At 42.5% G+C, this 19,915-nt stretch overlaps 1 protein-coding gene across 7 annotated transcripts in view; it reads right to left on the reverse strand.

Moving 5' to 3' along the window:
• Window positions 1–19,915, reverse strand: part of LOC126858377 (dachshund homolog 2) — a 182,947-nt gene that overhangs the window by 98,977 nt on the left and 64,055 nt on the right. For 5 of the 7 annotated variants that reach the window (XM_050608640.1, XM_050608644.1, XM_050608643.1 and 2 more), the window contains one exon: window positions 8,492–8,640. In XM_050608640.1, coding sequence (XP_050464597.1) covers window positions 8,492–8,640 — 149 coding nt within the window. The remainder of the gene's footprint in view (window positions 1–8,491; window positions 8,641–19,915) is intronic. The other 2 variants (XM_050608641.1, XM_050608639.1) reach the window with 1 other exon arrangement.

The raw sequence follows: 19,915 nt of genomic DNA on the forward strand, positions 1-19,915 counted from the left end.
AGCGCAACGAAAAGACGCGCGGATGCTGCGTACACACGTGCAACGGAATAACCAACATTGTTCCATCCGTGCGTGTGTTGGTACATAAACACAAGACGGGAAACACAGTTTCGCGCAGGAGGAATCCGGTTTTTCAAGTAATCGAAGCAACCAGCCAGCGAGCCAGGCCAGCAAGCAGGGCAAGCAGGCGGGCAGCCATCGAGGTAGCTCCCAACGTCGAGTCTGCAAAGAACGAAGGAGAGAGTAGATGCCATAGGTATCCACACCTCCTCGCTCCTCCTCCGCTTCCTTGTGTATTCCTCTTTCCTCCTTTTCCCATACTGTATACTCTATATAGCTCTCTTAATCGATCGATCGAATAATACGAAATATATCTCGTGACTAATGAATAGATGCGTCTAAGCAATTATAGAAATTAATATTTTCTTAAATGTAAATAATTACTTGAAGTACTAACAAATGAGAAATACTTTGTCTTATTTATCGATGTTTCTAAGTGGTCGTAAAGAGCAACGCAAGAGTATTGAGTCATAGACGAGACATCTCAGTTGACAAATACGAGAAGATTACGAGCCTCGACGAGGAGAAGAAGCAACTAATCTTATTCGCGGTGTGTCGTAACGACAATAATGTACGAGAGAAGCTACAGGACTTTCTTTTTCGAATCCACTGCGAATCTTCGCATCGCAGCTTTATCGAGTCCTTCTTCTTCCTTCGATCTCCCCTTCCCCCGGCCGTCAGCTTTCTTCCCACTTCTCTCGCACACAGCGGTCCAGTATTTGTTCTTCCAGCGTCTCTCCTCCGCCACGGAGGAAGAAATCATCCAAGGGCAGTAAACCCTTTGATATATAGTCGAAGGTTTTTAGAGTTCTGTCAGCCACGCCCACAATCAGCCTTAGTATTATTTACACTCCTCGTGCATCGTAGACGATCGTCTCCCTCGTCTTTCTCACTCTCTATCCATACTTTTCTCTCTCCTTCTCTCTTTTCTTTTCACTCTCGCGTCTCTTCTATCTTATACTGTCCAAGTCGAAACTAACGTCATCCTGCCCTCCCCTCTCCTCCTCTTCATCTTGATCACCGTCCACTTTTTAACGATTTCCCCGACGTATCTTGTCGCTTTGTCTTCGGGCGTTCTGCATAATATAGCAGTGCCAACCCGGAGGCCGTTGGGGGAATCTTGAATCTTCTTTTGTTCCTATCCTATTTACTGCCTCGTTCATCTCTGTTTCTCCGCGAGATCTCCGTCCCTTTACCTTGTCCGTCTTCTCTCCTCCGGGAGGGCCGAGCCCTCCGATGAACGTACTCCGAATTTATAAAATTAGGTACGATCGCGGCTACGTCTTTCGCGAAATTATCTATCCCCGGCGAATATACTCCTCTTCCTCTCGATCGTACCCGCGGGGCCAGATTTCGGGTTTCGCTCCGCGTCTAAAAGCGCGCCCCGCGAAAAGAGGATCGGCCGGACCGAATATAAATCGACGCATATTTTATACGATGCGAAATTTATCGGCCTGAGGAAACGGCCTGAAATTTCGATGAAATGCGATTATTATCGACGACGTTCGAGTATATATCGATTGATTTTCATTATTCAACGATTGTGCGCTCGAAACAACGCGACTCGCGTATGACTTCGTTCGTACACGCGAAAACGCAACGATATTTCGATCGAATTTGTTTCTGTCTCGAGAGATAAGAGAGACGGAACCTGGTGAACGGTGCGAAACACGCGTGAGACGACAAACGGGCGAAACATTACGTTTCGAAATCGCTCGGGCCGTCACGAAAAATCGTATCCGGGCCTAATCTCAAAGGTAAATCTCTCCCGCGGGCTAATCAAAACCGAGGATCGAAACCGCCGGGGCCCGTGTTCCCGAACCATCTGCCCCTGCTGCCCGCCGGCCAGCATTGCAATAGTCCGGGCCGGCTAGCCGCGTGGCGAACGCTCGGTCGCTCTCAGCGGGGTCGATACTTTTCACGTGATCTCGCAACATCGCTTAATCCTCTGCATAAACATTGTATTGTATTTCGCGCACAGGGGATGCTCCCATTATATCATATTTTGTTATTAATATCTTCTGACTGGATGAATCTCCCCCCCCCGCCCCCCTCCTTCACCTCAGAAGCTAGCTGGTACGGGCCACTTTTGTGCGTAAGGCTGGCGGTAAAAACAGAGAAGACACGAGGTAAAGAGAAAAAGGGAGAGAACGATATCGAAGGAGAGACGGAGAGCGAACAATACCGGTTTTCTCGATTGTACACGATACCCGCCAGGTATTTTCATTCTTTCACGATCTAGTTTGAAAAACATCGGATTTACGTACAAACCAATCATTTGTATCGATTATGTTTGTAATTCTCTTAATTTTATATTTTCTCCATTAATATAAATGTATTATTAATCTCACGTATGATGCAACGATAAAATGATATCAAACTGAATTATCTCGGTGTAAAAAAATCTATTACAAATATTATTGAGATATCTCTGTCACGAACAAGTGATGTGTTGCAGAATTGCGTGTTCCCAGCCGCAATAAAATCACGAACGTTCATAAAGTTTTTACGGTGACCACAGGAGGTTTATATCCTTTGATGCGCCATGTGAGTCCAATTGTCGAGCGTTTTAAAGCCGTGCGTCGTCGTTGCGCTCGCGTGTAACTCGTCCACTCTTCGGCGATATATCCGCCATTTATGCGATTATTAAAATAAAGATCAAGCCCGTGCGCCTCGTTAAAACGACGCAACGTGCACGTGCGACCAACGTGTTTCTCGCAAGGAGACATTGTAATAAAAATCGTCATTTTCAGGTACGAGAAGCCGTGGACTAATTTGCAACAAGGACGGTTGTTTTCACGCGTGTAACACCAGGCGCGACGCAAAACACGATCCATCGTTTTTTGATCGTTCTCGAAAGACATTCGCCCACGCTGCTGCCCGGGCCACATCGACCTTTCACGGTCGGAAAACAGCGGCCGGTGTCAGTTTTCATTTGCTCGCACCGTTATTTTTCCGTTAGCTCCCTCCCACACCCCGCGATGGTTGCCCCTGGCCGGCCTTCTTCTCTCTTTTTATTTGCCGCATCCACGCGCGTTTGTTGGTCACGAGGGCCAGTACGAATTACACAGAAATATTCGCGCGCGGACAAAGCGGCCGGCTCGTTGATTCGCAAGTTAATTGAGCGGCGCGGCACACTCGTCGGCCTGCTAACGAGTAAATTGTTGACCACCACCACCACCACCATCACCATCATTCGGCCATCGCCATCGCCAACCACCATTCGGGCCGGCGCAGCGCGAGACTGCGCGGAAATTGTACAGATTTTTGAACCAATTAGTCGCGGTTTTAATCGCAGGAAATTGCCGTCACTTTACCCAAAAAGCATTTCACTTTCGCCGATCTCCTCTATCAGCATCAAATTTCCACACAATACGCGATCGGTGTAATATACCCTGTCGTCCCGTACACGAATCGCATTAAAAATGTATGGATTTCAAGAAATGTCGCCTTTTCTACTAAAGAACAATATTTTTTCGAATCTTTCCACAAAGTGCAAAAGGATTCTCTATAGACTACAAGATACTTCAAGACTCGATAAATCTGTACACAGCAACGTGACCTAAAATAATTCACAATTTCACAAAATATACGCAAGATGTACGATTATGATTTTCAAATAAATCGGCAGCTCTGAATAGAACTTCTCAAAAATCCTAGACTCTAAATGATTGGGTAAAAGCCTTGTAAAAGTGTCTCCGAATCTTCGTGAAAATAAGAAGGACGACGAAGCAAAGCGCGAGGATCGTCGTAATTAAATCGTACTAAAATTTGGTCGTATCTCGCGAGAGTTTTGAGAGACGGATTTTATGGCTGCCCTCGCAGCTGGTGTGCGTGACGCGTGCACGTGTTGTTTCCATCCGCCAGTTGCTCCTTTATTTTTTCTAGCGGTATCGACAAGTCGTATAAAACACTGTTGTCAAACATATCTGTCGCGAAATCAATGTTTTTACACAATGTAGCATGATGTTCGCTATTTCTACCAATTTTATCCACATTTTTTTGCGCCATAAAAGAGACCGGAATATAATCAGAGAGAGACGTGGCGCAATTTAATATTCATCTGTTGACGCGACGATCCTGCAATCGTTTTTCTGACACACAAGTTTGAGAAGCAGGTGCTATGTATAATGGAGATTAATAATACGTTATATATTAATAACAATCTTTTTTTCTCGTCAAATATAAACACCTCATTCTCCCTCTTTCTCTCTTCGTCTCTCTCTCCTCGGCTTTTTTGTCTCTCTGTTGAGGTCTTCATTTGCGATAGGATTATGCGCTGTCTCTTTCCTTATGACGCAAAAAAACAATGAAACGCAAAAATTCTCGACGCGATTGATTTAGTCATGCGAGGCACGACAAAGATATAATGGTGTTACAAAAAAAATGAAGAGAAAATTTAAATATGCCAGAGTTTTTGTTACTTCACATCGGTCACCTGATGCTACCATCACTTTCTTTACATTTCTCTGCACAGCCTCTGCTTTTGCCATCGTTTTTTCGCCACTCTGTGCACGCTAGTTCGTCTGTTTTCTCTCGTAAAAAACAATCAAGCGCGGCCGTGCCGGGCCAACACAGAGTAAACCTTGATTGTAACTAATGAAGGGTAGAAAATCGAGCGAAACGGCCTCTGGAGATGCAGAGGCAAAAATAATAGATCCACCATCGCGATTATATCGTATAACCCTCTCTTTCCCCAGTTATTTCGCTCGCTTATGCATTAATACCGAAAAGAATCTTCACTTCGTACTTATAGTGGCAATTAATAATTTAATAATAAAATTTTTGAATTAAATCGAGTAAGGAAATTTTTTTCTTCGCTCGAATATTAAGTTTGATAATTTTTTTTTTTTTCAAATGTTAATATCGTTGATATCCTCGTAATAACGTAATAATTATTTTGCATTTGATAACATGAGTGTAATTTTGATTGCGCGACTGAAACGGAAAATCGTTTTTTGAACGCGATAGATATTTCAGTAAGTTGCGTTTTTCCAATTCGTTAATTATCTTGCATCGCACCGATCGGTATCATTTTGACCGGTATCATCGTAATTCTGTGACTTTGATAATCTGCAGAAGTAATCTGGATGCGAATCTTGTGTAAACGTTATACTTGATCCTTCTGTCAGCAGTTATAATACGCTATTCTTGATATATTTAACGTTTTTTGTTCCCGAAATTTTGTATGTTGATTTTAAATTTTCTTTTTTGGCGTATAAAACAATTTTCTTCACAAATATATTATGGAAAGATGCGAGACTTCATTTGATAATTAATACAAAATATAACTACATATGAAAAAGACCGGTTTTAATAACATAATCGCGACTATTTTAAATATTAACTCGTAATTACCAAGTAAATTAGTAATAACGCTAGTTATTAAGTTCTTCACCAACCAATGATAACACCTAATTATAAATATACAAGTAACCTGGCCGTAAAGAAAGGGAGATACATCGTTCATAGTAATCTATTCTTCTTATCGAGCCATCAACAAAACATAACTGCTCATTAAGTACTCATGCGCGCCGACAGCAATTAAAATCTTGTATATGCGCGACTCCCGGAAATGCGTAAAGCAATTTACGAGCGAGAGTTCTTAAAGTTAGAAACGGAAGACGCAAAGGCGCATTATTTCGACCACGTGTTGACTCTAAAAATCCACGCTACATGCTTTTCTAAAAAAAAAAAAAAAATACTTTTATTTCATTAAAACTTTATCAATTCGAAATATCACGTCGCTTAATAATTATGTTTAAAAAGTGCAATGAGAATTAGGAACGAGGGGAATCTTGAAGCGACTTTTACGCGATTACTGTTTTGAGCGTGAAAATTGTCGTCGACGCGGACAATCAACGGGAGCTTTCGGGATGGTCGACGCATGATATTGAAGCGATGTCGGGTCACTATTAGCCGGATTTTATTGGTACACGAGCCAGCCGTGTGCCGGCTGACCTACGACCGCTAACAGTTAATCAATGCTTTTATGAGCATTCGCTTGGCAGTACACCGTCGTTTCAAGCCGCGGCCCGTCCCGCCGCCCAATCGACCGACCGACCAACCAACCACCCATCCAGCCACCCAACGAGCGCGACACGCTTTCCACACACACACACACACATTCTCTTTCTCTCTCTCTCTCTTTGTTTTTTGCACATGTGTGTGTGCATATGTGATGCTCTTGGAGCAGCTATCCGAAATTTGCGCTGCCACCACACCGAAGCGCCGCTATCCGTTAAACGACCGAACGATTACACTAGTCGACACAATGTATTAGTATAGTTATAATGCGCGAGCATCGCCGATGAAATCGAGTTCATGTTACGATTACGCGTACATTTGTAATACGCTATATTCGACGAGTGCTATTGAGGAGAGAAATAGAAATTATTTATTAACGGCAAATTCGTTCATATTTAAGCTAATGTTCGTTCAAACCGATAGGATAATTGACTTAACTCGCGCGCTAATAAACAATTCGATATATGCATTAGGTCGTGTAATATAAATTGTGCCGGGTCAATTTGATTAATGATACCTGCGCGATTGATGCATTAAATGATTACGGCGGAATTCCGTTAACTATTTCAAAAAATAATTAATTTATATCATCTTTAAAAGTGTTTGATTTAAAAGTAAATATGACTGGCTTGTGATCTCATTTTTTTTTGATTCCCATCGCGGCAAAACAAGCGCTTTCAAAACACTCAATTTCGTCATCTCTCTCTTCCTCTTCTACAGCCCACCTATGATATATATTTATTTTTCTCATGGCTTTTAATTTCATAGAGATAACACATGCGTATCTGGTGTGATGGACTTATACGCTCACATAATGTCGATCCATCGTGCGTCACGAATGTGTTTCGCGTTCGTTATCGCGATCAGAGATCTCGCTTATTGAGTTTATTAATTGCGTTATGTGAAAAGCGCCGAGATTCATCGCGTAAAATTGAAAAAAAAAAATCATTCGTCCGCAAAATTTCTCTCTGCATCTTCCTCTCACGCAACATGCCTGACCTTATACGATTCCGCAATCGGGGGAGGCGTGCAGTTTTATTCTTTTAATTCATCTGTCTCTTCGCAGGGGCACCGATCGTATATTCCAAGCGAACAGATCGGGCACAATCGGGCAAGATGAGAGGCAAGCGACAGAGAGGGGAGGTGGGAGGGGACTACCGGCTCCAATCGTAAAACAATTATACAATTACCGCACGGCCGTAATTAATTGCCAGCCGTTTCAACATTTACCCCGACGAGAGCAGAGAGAGAGAGAGAGAGCGAGCGCAGGCTGGCTGCAGGCGCGAACGCGCGCGCCGCGGCATTAATTCATTAACGTTGCACCGTGAAACGTATTTGCCCGTAAAATTGGTCGGCCGGCGTGTTCGCGATTATTTGCTTAAACAATTTCCGAACGTCGATCGACGCCGCCGCCGTATGACGTGATTTAACGATTTCCTTCTCTCCACGTTGACGGCAATAACGTATCGACGTTTCTCTCTCTCTCCCTCTCCCTCTCCCCCTTTCCCCTCTATTGCTCTCTGTGTGTCCCCCGATGATAATATATCTGCGAAATAAGCGCATCCCAACGAACAGCCTTCAAAGCGTTATCGAGAAGCACAAAGAGTCCGCGCAAATAAACCAATGAATATTGTATGCGCATTTATCGATCTTGCCGATGCTTCTGGCGGATGATAAATATCGCGCAAGGTTGAACAAAGTCATGCAAGATTATATTATTAATTTCGTTGTATATGTTATTAATAATAGTAAATATTATTAATTATTAATTAATTAATATTAGAAATATATTAATTGTATCAATAATCGATTAATTACGGCAATGCGCGATGCGTAAAGAACGATACGACGATACACATGAAAAAAATCGAGAATAATGAAGCAACTTCCTCTATTCGCGGAATATGGAATGCGAAGACAGCGCGAGTATGCACAATTTACATGAAGGGATATTGTACGATATCGGCGCTGCTGATATCCTGGGTATCGGTGACCGCGCCACCGCAGGCCGCAACACGACGGTGCAGTCGCAGTTAATTTGTTCACTCCAAGTGTGTTTGATTCCCCTAATTAATTGATCGGTAGGGTCACCGTGTATACCGGAACGCATGTACGGATGGCAGTAATCAAGCGCGTGGGTCTCGCTTATACGTACGTTTATTTGCACGTATACGCTCTATTTGGCATAACGGCGCTCAACCGTTTGCGCATTTGTGCGTCTAAATCTTTTTTACAAAAAAAAAAATTGTAACTCGAAAAGTACATCGCGCTCAAAATTGTAATAACATTTGCAATTAAAAAAAAAAAAAAACCTTATAAAATATCAATATTTTATATTATTTTAAGACACAGAGAAATGTATATTAGCTCTTTATGTTATATAATATTTTGTGCAGGCACTTACCGAGGTGTCCGTTCTCGTAATAATCGCCGTTGTCCATCCTGTGCTTCTTCAGGGAGTGTTGAGGATGATGGCCAGCCGCCGCGGCTAGGTGGCTGGCCGCGAGGCTCAGTCCAACGGAAGCTCGCTTTGGGGGTCTTCCTGGCCTGGAGCTGTACAGTGAGAGAGAGTTACTGTGGTTAGAGACACCTGTCATCGAGGTAATGTCTTACCCCGATCGTTGTGGTCGCGATATTCATCGCGACCGATTATCTGCTGGAATTTCAGGAAAAAATATCAGCGCTAACATGTCTCTCGATTCATTTACGCGATAGCGATCTTCTCAGCTGATTAGGGATCGCAAAAAATGAGCGAATTATTAATGATGATTGTAAACTGCGCGAATCGAAACTGCCGCGCGACACGAAATGTATGCACATGAACGTTTTAACGGTTTCGCTGGTATTTTCTTTAAAAAAATAAATTTTTTTTTGCAATGCCTCGAGTGGATCTCGAGTTCAGATTTCGAGATTTGAGAAAGGAGAAATTTCACAAGACAGGAGAGAGAGGAGGCGCAAACCATTAAAGGAACACCCGGCTTACTAGCCGAGAAACCAATTTGAAAACACTAATCGCTAATCTACGTAGATCGTGCGAACGTTTCAAGAGCGGACTCTTACGTGACTAAGGGAAAATGAAAATCATCTGGAAAAATAACATTGGACATTTTCCCTGTATATCGTATAATTGTCCATACATTAAATTAAATAGACAATTTATTTTTTTAATATTTACTGACAAAATACTAATACATATAATTTCTCGATTACGTATACATATAAAAAATTAAATTGTACAAAATTATGTGTATAATTTTAACGAAAACTTTAAGCTTATTTGAAAATATCTTTATATTTTCTAAAAAATTCCACACAATCTGCACAATTACTCTCTATAGACTCACGCTTTAAAATTAAGTGCGAGTGGCCGGCGTGTTTCTTTTGATGAGCATCACTGGTACCTTTCGAGCTTTGTCGGCGGCGAAGCAGACAAGAAAGATCTCCGTTGAAACAATCTGTACGATAGTGGCGATGATACCGAAGCTTGGGAGGGAGGTTCATTTTTCATAGGCGGTAGGCGCCAGAGAGGCGCTCACACACACACACACACACACACAAGCATACATATATACATAACACACGTAGCTTCTACGCGTGCATATCACACTATTCTGCGACACGACGCACGAAATATATACTCCTAGAGCCGCCTTTTGCTTTAAAGCAATGAAAATATGTGGGACTTGTTACCTTCTTTACTCTCGATATATCTAACTATCCGCCAATGTTCTCAACTTTTCTCAATCAGCACCTTTATATAATCAAAATACCAAATGCTCTATTCAATTACCTCCGTTTAAATAGAAAGAACAAACGTGTAATAAAGTGTGTTTCTCGAGACTCAAGATGCTTTTCTTAATTACGTACACGCTTTATACGAGCGTGCGCGGCTATATTTTCGCGAAGAGGTAGGATCATTAGGGAATAACGAGGCAGAGGCTGAGCACCACTAACCGGTAAGCGAGCAATCTCATAGTAGTCAAGACAGATTTGTAAATCTAATTTTTCATCCCATCTTTCTGCCCTCTCTCACTTTGCCTCTTCTACCAGAATCTTTCTCTCTCTCTCTCTCTCTTCTCCTCGTTCTTCCCTTCCTTCTCTTCCGTCTCCCTTTCTCTGTCCCGTCGACGTTCTTTTTCGCCTCGCTACTTCTCTCGCTCTATCTCTTTTTCACTGCCGCCTCTCACGCACGCGGGATCCCCAGACGATTCTCAGACGGCCGGTTTATACGGCGTTGATCTCTTAAACCGCTTAGCTTCAGGTTACACCGAAAACACGAGCGCACTTTCTGAGCGCTTAGACTCCGCATAATGCGCATTTGTTTGCGTACCGCACACGATCAGCGAAATAAGAAAAGGCACCGCCGACTGGCGCGAGCAGGTCGCGTTCATCCTCTTGGCGATTTGAAATATAAGACGGACAGATCGGAACGATATATCCTTCCAAAGATTGCGGCACATCCGTAAAAACATTGACGTTTTTAAGCACTTGTTGAAGATAAAAGACGTAATTTGAACAAAATCTTTTTGCACGTGCAAATTGAAATCTTTTCTCGCAAACGAGTAAATTATTTACGTAATATCTCCTGTATTATCTTGCGGATATACATCGTGACGAAACAATAGCGGAGCAATGCCGAGACGGGCATGGATCAGATTATTGACCAGAGGATCAAGAGATCGCTAATAATCGCGCGTTGCGGCAATAACGTTCAACTGGCATTCTTTTAATTTTATCTCGAGAAAACTGATTTATTTCTCCGAGCGAGTAGATATCAGCTGGTAATAACCTACCTACGCGATCCGACCACGTCGATTGCGATAATTTCAATATTTGAGACGTTTATCGCGCGAGATAATTAAAACATTAAAAAATGAACTGAAATGTAAACAAGGTAAAACAAAGTGTGTTTAAAAGAATATATTTTTTTTTCTTTCCAACACTGCCGCGACACGATTTTCTCGTTCGATGAGCTTGTCCTTGTTATTCTCGCAGGATCGCAAATAATTATCGAGCAAGTACTTTTAATTTCATGCTCTCCTATCGTAAGAAAAGTTTCGGATAATTATACAGGTTGAGTCATGGCAACTGTCCCTCTTTGGACGATGTCCTCGAAAAAACATCTCCGCGAAGATCGTGGCGATCAAGACGAGAGTATTTACGAGTGCGCGGCGTATCGCGTGAATTATATATACGAGTAAGCCGCAATTAGAGCGATTTAATCGTAAGGAGCGATCGAATACTCTGCGAGCGCTTCTCTGCGTGCGACTCTCTTGTCGCGTGATTTATACAGCCGGAATGAGACAGACACATCCGGAGCAGGCTTATTTTTCACAAAACGAGTCGCGTCTCTCGATATATATAGTTCTCTGGCGGCCGAAACGGCTGGAAATTATCGCCCAAACGATCGTTTTGTACGTTATTCGGAGCGGTGCGATCGATCGATTAGATTCGGCCGTGCACACACTTCTATATTGTACTTGGCCGGGTTCTCATTCGGAATTGCGTGTGGGCATTAAGAGTTGCCGATGATCGGGCCAGGTGCTATGATCCCGATCGTTCCCCGCCCTAATGATCGTTGCACCTACGGTGGAGAATCAGATCGTTCCACGGAAAGAAACAGACAAATCGACGGTGGAATCGGCGAGAGGAAGAGAGGGAAGCATTGGAGAAATGTATGGAGAGAGAATAGGCAACACGAAACGCGAGAGGAATAGTAAATGGATGTGAGAGAAAGAAGGGAAAGAGAAAGAAGGACCGATCGCGCGGTGCGACTCGCGCAGAATTACATGGCTTTCGTAAGCGATGGGGCGTTTAACGATCTATCGACTTCGAGGAGAGTCTTTACCTCTTTCAACCGTTCCCTCGCCCGCGTGCGTATCCGGTGCAGTCGCGCTGCGTGCTGCCGCAAAAAACTCTCAGCGCAACAAAACGCAGCGAGTGAGGCCGAGATCGAATCGAATCGATCTCGAGTCGTCAATTCACGATGCGAATTCGCTGGAAAGGTGTCGGCCATTCGATCGGCACTCGCTCACTCGCAGGTGGAGAATTGTCTGCGCCTTAATACGTATTAAACCAGCGCATTCGAACGGAAGAACGGAAGAATTCACGAAATCCAGCGTAAAAGAAGAAAAGGAAAAGATCGTGCCAATGATGAAACGGAATAGAGATCGCGCATTTAGCTTACGTACGTGGATGTGGTACTCGCTTAGATCGCCCATCTGATATTAGCCTTAAGTAGATGAGCGCGCGGTGTGATTTATAGCGGATACCTTAATTGTCTTAATTATGCGGCAGCCGCTTCCGTGGAAAGCGCGGCATCGCTCCGCGCGCAATCGACCTCCATGTAATTTAACGCGAGCGTTTCTCGCGATTCCTGTTGCATCTGACAGCTCATGCGCCCATTATGATAAAATCTGACGATAAACCACAATAATTTCCCGTTAAGATCAATGTGCGAGAGACATGTGCGCGTGTATGTATCACCCAAACTTCCTTCACACCAAACAAATGGAACGAGATAAATATCTATTTTTTTTCCCACACGAAGCAATTATGCCATTAATTTTTAATAATAAAACAACGCATATCTATATAAATAGAAAACTGCTTGTATTCCCTGCTCGCGAAATAATTCGGTACACGAATAATCACGGTGAATTAACGCGTTAATTAATATTCTCGAGTCATGTTACAATTGTTATATTTTATAAACCAAATTCTATTTGATTTTTTTTTTTTTCGTATATTTCTGTCGTACACTCGCTCGTTATTGGCATAACGGTGATTATATTGTAAGACAAATATTTGCCACTCGTGTTTCGCGTTCGGAGCGATGCGTGGGGAACAATGATGACTGTAAGAAGGAAAAGAGAAGAGGCGAGCCAAGTGCGTAGTGTGTCATGCGAGCAATATCGCGTGCGTGTCATTCTGTGACCCTACCTACGTACGCCACATTAAATCGGTATACATTGTGTGTGCATAGAGAGAATACCTTCCTGTCGATGTATCTTGTCAATGTAACGGGAAGTCACTAGCCGAATAGAAATAAAAATTTTTCTCAAGTATAAGGGAAAGAGATTTGATTTAAAAATATGATTTTGAAATAATATGATTTAAAAAGCTTTGCCGTTGATAGTCAAAAAACACTTTTCGTTAAAAAAAAAAAAACATTTGAAACTGGTTATCTCAAAACGTATGGAATGCACCACAATCATTCTTATTTCATTTGAAAGATAATTTAATTCTCTACAACTTTTGTTTCGATATTTTTGATTAAAAAACGCATACTTTTTCTAACATTTGAAAAAATGTATAAAATAACCGCGATTTCAGAGATTTTTGGACGCTAACTTTTTAAGGAAGCATTTTTCGACCCATGTTTATTGGAAACTTTTTGTTCAGAATTAAATTTCCTATAAAATTTCAAAATCTGGCCGGAGCAGATTTGAACCCACCTTGTACAGTGTATTTAAAATACATGATGCGATAAATATATTATCATTTAATATCTATACAAAACAATTCTCAATCGTGAATGCCATGATATTTTGATAGATCCAACGCGCTGTTAATGCCAGAAAAGAGATGAAATACGAATAAAACGAGACGAGAAAGTAAACGAAGGAGCAGACGCGCGCGGACGAACGATCGTAAATTGTCAATTTCGAAGTCAATTTGGCCAGGCTTACCAATCGGCTGCCGGTTAATTTCAAGGTGAATTGTGTCCAATATGGGTATATTATTAATGGCCCGCCGAGGGATAGGGTGCACTTGGAATCGACGAGGGTTGCAACCCCGTTTTCGCGCATTGCCCAAATCTATCGCTCGGGGCTGGCGATATGCTCTCGCGCATTCGGTATTCCGGATTAAATGCTCTCTGATGTTGCTGCAACACGGCGGTCAGTTGCATCGTGCGTTCCTCGCACACTAACGTCTAACGTCTGTGTGTGTGTGATATAAGGTGTGTGTGTGACGTATCGTCTCTTGCGATAAAACTAGACGAGTAGAGTACGAAGACATATTTTCTATGCTAATTATACATATATTTTCTTGATATAGGAAGAAAAATTGTTTGTTTAACGAATAGCGATAATATTATCTTCATGTATGTATATTTCATAAAATATATTATGCTTTTTAAAATATATTCGCTATATCTCTCCACACAGAGATTTAAATATATTATATATAAATCTCTCTTTCTCTATTTCTTTCTTTTTCTCTCTCTCTACTTGTTTCTTTACGGACTTCTGCACTTTTCAGCACTATTTTATGAAACTACAAACTGCCTGACATGTCCTGCTGTTGGTTTCCTGTTTCCAGGCACGGCCGGAACGCAAATATCGCGCCTTGTCTCTTACGAGACTGGCTACAAAGCTACAAAGGGGCCACTATAGCGCCGTGGTCAAACACGACGCTATCTTTGAATTACGACGTCGGTTGCCTTATCGCATCCTGCTGCTACCGTCTTGCGCCGTCCAAATATTCCGTCTTGAAAACAAGGGCCATCTACGACGGGTTATGGGAAAATAACCCAAGTATACTCCTCGAGACTCGAGAGAGCTCCTCGAGTCTCTTACGCGGGGATCTTTGTCAGGTTAAATCTCACGAGAGTCTTCGTCCGTTGTACTATAACAGAAGCATATCCTGAATACCGAAAACTCGAGCAATCGGGGATCAATGAGAGCTCCTTGTTCCTTTACGCTTTGCCACGTGACCTTGCGCGTCACAAAAACGCCGATTCAGTCATGGCTCATAGAATCCCACCCCGACTTTTCCCCGTTGATTTGATCTATATATTGCGGAGTCAGGTTTCGTGTGACCTTACATCTGGTGAAACCATACAGTCGTTTGACATTAAGAGCGTTTACATTCGGCTGGTGACGATAAAAAACGATGTATTATTATTAGAAGAATAATTTAATACCCGCTGCATACACACATTGTCTTGTATGATTTTTACTCATAATCATTAAAAAATAATTATAAAAATACAATTTTCGATTTAAGTAAAATTCATTTGCAAATAAAATAATATAAAAATTTAATTAATTCGCTCGAGCCATCAACTTTTTTGTGTTTAATTAAGCACTTTTTACAAATGGGACTAATTTCCAAGAGGCGTAATCCTGGTTTCCTAAAATGATTATAATTTTGAGAACCGCTGTTAGATCGATATTATGATAGGTGGCACGAGCATTCTGCTCTCGAATTATTGTCTTCCGCGTGTCCCTGCCGATTCCCCACGAATTCTCTCTCTCTCTCTCTCTCTTTTCCTCTCATCCTCTCAGCCACTCTGTCTTTTTTTCGGAACTTGCGAGAGCGTCGATGAGAGCGTCCCCTCGTAAAGCCTCGTCGCGCGCAATTCCCGTCATAACAACGACTTCAATTTTCGTCAAAAGTCTTTCGCCGTTATCGTCGTCGCCGTCGCCCCCCCCCCTCCCCTTTCTACCCCTCCGCCGCCCACCGCTTTCTCTCTCCCCGCCTCCACGGTCTGGTCCTTCGATTTGCCGCTTTATAAACCCGGTCGTCATGCCGGACGAAAATCGGCAGCCCCATAGCCGCGCGCGATATTTTCCAAATTATAAATTTTTACGAGTGTGCTCGCTCTTCGATTCCGCGTACCTATCTCTCCTTTTCCGCTTACGACGTTTCTTCCCTTTTCTCACATGCCGCGCGCAATGTCGTTAGTCAGATTGGATTTGTCCGATTTCACGCGTTGAGCGAAAAAAGAAAGACGAGGTAGGGGATTCGCGTGAATTCTCAAGATCGATACATTCCGTCTATGGTCTATGTTTCTGTATTTTTAAATCATCTCCACGTGATTTTATATCTAATATCGCGAATAATATTGTATCACAATCGCGAGACTTCTCATTTCGATTCGATAATGCCTTATCATTTAATAGAAAAAAAAAAAAATCAATCGAATAGTGCGAAAGCATATAGGTTTGCAAGCCTTGACCGTTACGATCGCGGCTAGATAACATAATGAAACATACCGCTATCAATCCTCCACGCTCATCAATTATACCGCAAGTCGACGCGAGCATACAAATCTAAGAATAAGAATTTCCCAGTAAAATAGAGAGACAAGTGGAAATAAATGACGTTCACGTGAATATGGCGGATAATCATATGCATCCTTGTGCCGTTACATGGAAGAGGAATAACGAAGGAAGCTCCCCTCGATAATGCGCTGGTTCGGACAAAGAGAGAGAGAAAAAAGGAGAAAGAGCACTTTCTAATAACCACAATGTAATGCTGGGGTGCGTTATACAAAAGAAATCTTTTTCTCTCGGGGGTGGGGCTCGAGACTTATCTTAGTAATATTGGATTAAAACTTATGCCTCTCTCGGTCGCAATATGTTATTTTTATTGCTCATAGCTTTGCATAATATTCGCTGGGGTGCGCGAGCACCTCCTTTCTCCCTCTCTCTCTTTCTTTCTTTCTCGATCTCGCGAGCTAATTTTAATTTTTATGTCGTGCCCGCGTTGGAGGGAGCATTACGATTTCGTGGCCTACTTATCTGCGTTTTAAAGTCTCGCGGATATGCTTCGTCAGTTGTATTCTCGGTGAAGATTCTCGCGTGAATTAATGAGGTAAAAGCTGTCGTTTCCGTTAATTCTTAAATAAATCTGTTTTTTCATATTGCAATAAAGAAAAAATTTTTTTTATTAAAACAAACGATATTAATCGGTTATTCGAAAACGCTCATCAAAAATATCGCGTGGAAAAAAATATCGCGATAACTTCTCATCATTCTTTATAATTCTGACAGCTGAACATTTCACATCCGGATCTAAGATATACGCGTATTGCATTTGCTCAGCGGGAATCGATTAATGGTGCGATAAATATATAAAAAAATTGTGGGAGATTGTAGTCGCGGTGCGAGACTACCATCGACGCCGGCTCTATTAGCGACGAGATCAGAGCAATATATCTATCTCCAAGAACCAACACGCATGGTCTGTGAACCAATTTCGATTTCGAGAACCCTAGCAAAGGTGTAAAATATCTCTATTACTATACAACAAGCTCTCGTATTAGATACATTATTTTTCTTTGGAGAGAACACGCGATGCATTCACAAAAAAAGATGAATAAAAGATCAATTTAAAATAATGTAATTATATATAAAGCGTTGAGAGAGAGAGAGAGAAAGAGTGCAAAACATGAATTTAATTCCGACCAAATAATTCCGAATTATTTCTCAAAATATAATATACTTTTTTAATACGCGGATGATTTTCTTTCTCCTTCGAGACGATTTCGGCGGCAAATCCACTTGGCGCGATCCATGAGATGACAGTGACGACGACGACGACGACGACGACTACGATGTCGATCCTTCACGCATACGTACTCGGTATAATACCCGATAATACCTGTATTTGCACGTGGCGGGCGCGACAGACCTTACTCGTGCGACGTGCGTTACAGCCGCGTAATCCCGGCAATCTCGAGGACGTGGCCAGGTCTTCGGCGGTAGTAATCCTGCCAATTTGGGCCGCGGATTATCTCCGAAGAAGAGGGCAACGATGCGATGCGTCCGCGTTGCGAAAACTTTAATTCGATTCCTGCGCAGCAGCACAATCGAAATCTTTGCGCGTCGACCGTAAGACGCATCGAGTCCCGGGATTTAATTCCGTATTACTTAGCCGGATCGATAATAGAAATGCGTTAAAAATTGTCTCTGCTACAGATTACTCTCCGAAAAATGCCATGAATTTCGCGAAATCTGATTCATAAAAATCGTGATTTATTTACTCGACGATGATGCGTAGGATTGAAATTTTGATCCATATTTTTTAAAAATATGATTATAAACGTATGTTATTTCATTCCTCACGGTTACCGAAAAACGTTAGCGGCGAATAGGTTGATACACCCGCGAATGTCGCAAGATTCGCTAGCATAGCAAAAGGAGATAAGTGCGGGCTGAAGCAGGCAGGGCAGGACAGGAGGAGGTGAAGGTGTAAGTGCCAGGACGGTGCTTACCTCGAATAAAATATATCGGCTCGTAAAGCGACTGCGGTGGTCAGCTTTTCGTCGGATGCGAAGCAGATCAGATATATGTAGCTGGGCCGGTGGATGACTCGTGTATATGTTGACACAGAGTAAGAGAGAAAGATGATCACACAATCTTTTGCTCTCTCTCTCTTTCTCTCACGATGAGTCTCGCGGCCAGTGTCTCTCATTTCAATATTTCCACGATAAATCCGCGTCGCGGCCTTTTTTCACGAATTGCGACGGAATAAATAATAAAGCAGAGACCTACACATAGGTCGTAACTCTCACACTACGCGACAACTAATGTTACACCTTGCCCGCGTCCTTCTTGCCGATTTTCCTTGTTTCTTTTCTTTCCTATCCCTACCCCTTTTCTCTTTGCTCAGCGCCATCCCCCTCTCCTTACTCTGGTTTTTACGACTGCTACAAGTATGTTTGAATGTCAGATCGAAATAATAAGCTCGAGAGGAGAAATAGTCGACGGCTGATGGAGAATGAGAAAAAAAAAAAAAAAACATATACCTACTTATGCGCGCGAACACGTGTGTGTGTATACGAGACGTATAAACTCACGCCCCGACTTATGGCAGGTCCGTACGGCTACGTGGAGGATGCCCGATCCTTCCCCTCGGGCCTGACCAGTCCGTTCCTGCTCCCCCCTCGTCTTGCCCACGTTATTCTCGTGCGGCTTTATTAAGTCGTTAAATCGCGAAATCGTCGTCGACACTCGAGGTAACATTCCTCGCGCGCGCGTGTTCGAGCAAAGTCGTCTCGCACGATCGTCTCGTTTCCAAGACGGGTAGCCTTTGATTACCATCAATTAACGAAGAACGTATTCTTATCGATAGCCATATACATTCTTAGCGGGAACAATCATGGACAATCAACCTCTTTTCCCGAATGGAAATTTTGCCGATGACTATTAGTATTCGCGCGCACATATGCGGATATCGCGAGTGAATTATACGCGCATTACCGCGCGGTTCGCTTCATTTTATTACCCTGTAAAACGCATGCAGACATGTTTACATGTGGCTCAAAGTCACTCCTTTCTTTCCATGCCTCGTAGACGGGCATTTTTTTTTTTCTTCCTCTCGCTTAATCGACTTGGACGGCGCGGATCTTGCACGAAACGCTCGCCGACTCGAACGGTCTTCCGTGTTTAAGCGCGATAATTAATAATATAATTAAGTCGAGGCTCATAATTCAAAGAACGTCGCGTTTGCAAAGCATTGGAGTATAATTGAGGAATTATATTTTGTTTCCGAGGAGAGAGGGAGAGGGAGAGAGAGAGAGATGGTGAGAGAGGGTGAGAAAGAGAAAGACCTCGAGATCCCATCGGACAGAATGTCGAGAGGCTTCGCTACCAGCACGTGCGCTGGGCAAATTGTAATTAAATATCAAACGTTTGCAATTACCGCACCGCACCTGCTCGCATTTCCTTTTCTCGTCGATTTCGCGGCGCATTTAGCGATCACTCGAAAGGCAACGTTCCTCGACGATAAATTTCAGACTTGAAATCTGGAGACATCGATCGCGAGATATCTTCGAAAAGATATTATTCCGCGGCCGTGAGAAAAGCAATGAATATCGAAGACATCTTGTTAAGATCTCGATTAAAGTATACACAATCAAAATTGAATGATTAATTTGATACAACTCGATCCCATTAAATATGGGATTAAAAAGATGTACTTTACATTAATTAAAAATCTCTATAAACAATAATATAATCGCATACTTTTTTCGTCTAAATGTTTGTACAAATATTCCCTATTTGTACAAATATTGTACAAAGATTCTTTTTAG

Source organism: Cataglyphis hispanica, chromosome 25, assembly GCF_021464435.1.
Source record: "Cataglyphis hispanica isolate Lineage 1 chromosome 25, ULB_Chis1_1.0, whole genome shotgun sequence".
NCBI lineage: Eukaryota > Metazoa > Arthropoda > Insecta > Hymenoptera > Formicidae > Cataglyphis > Cataglyphis hispanica.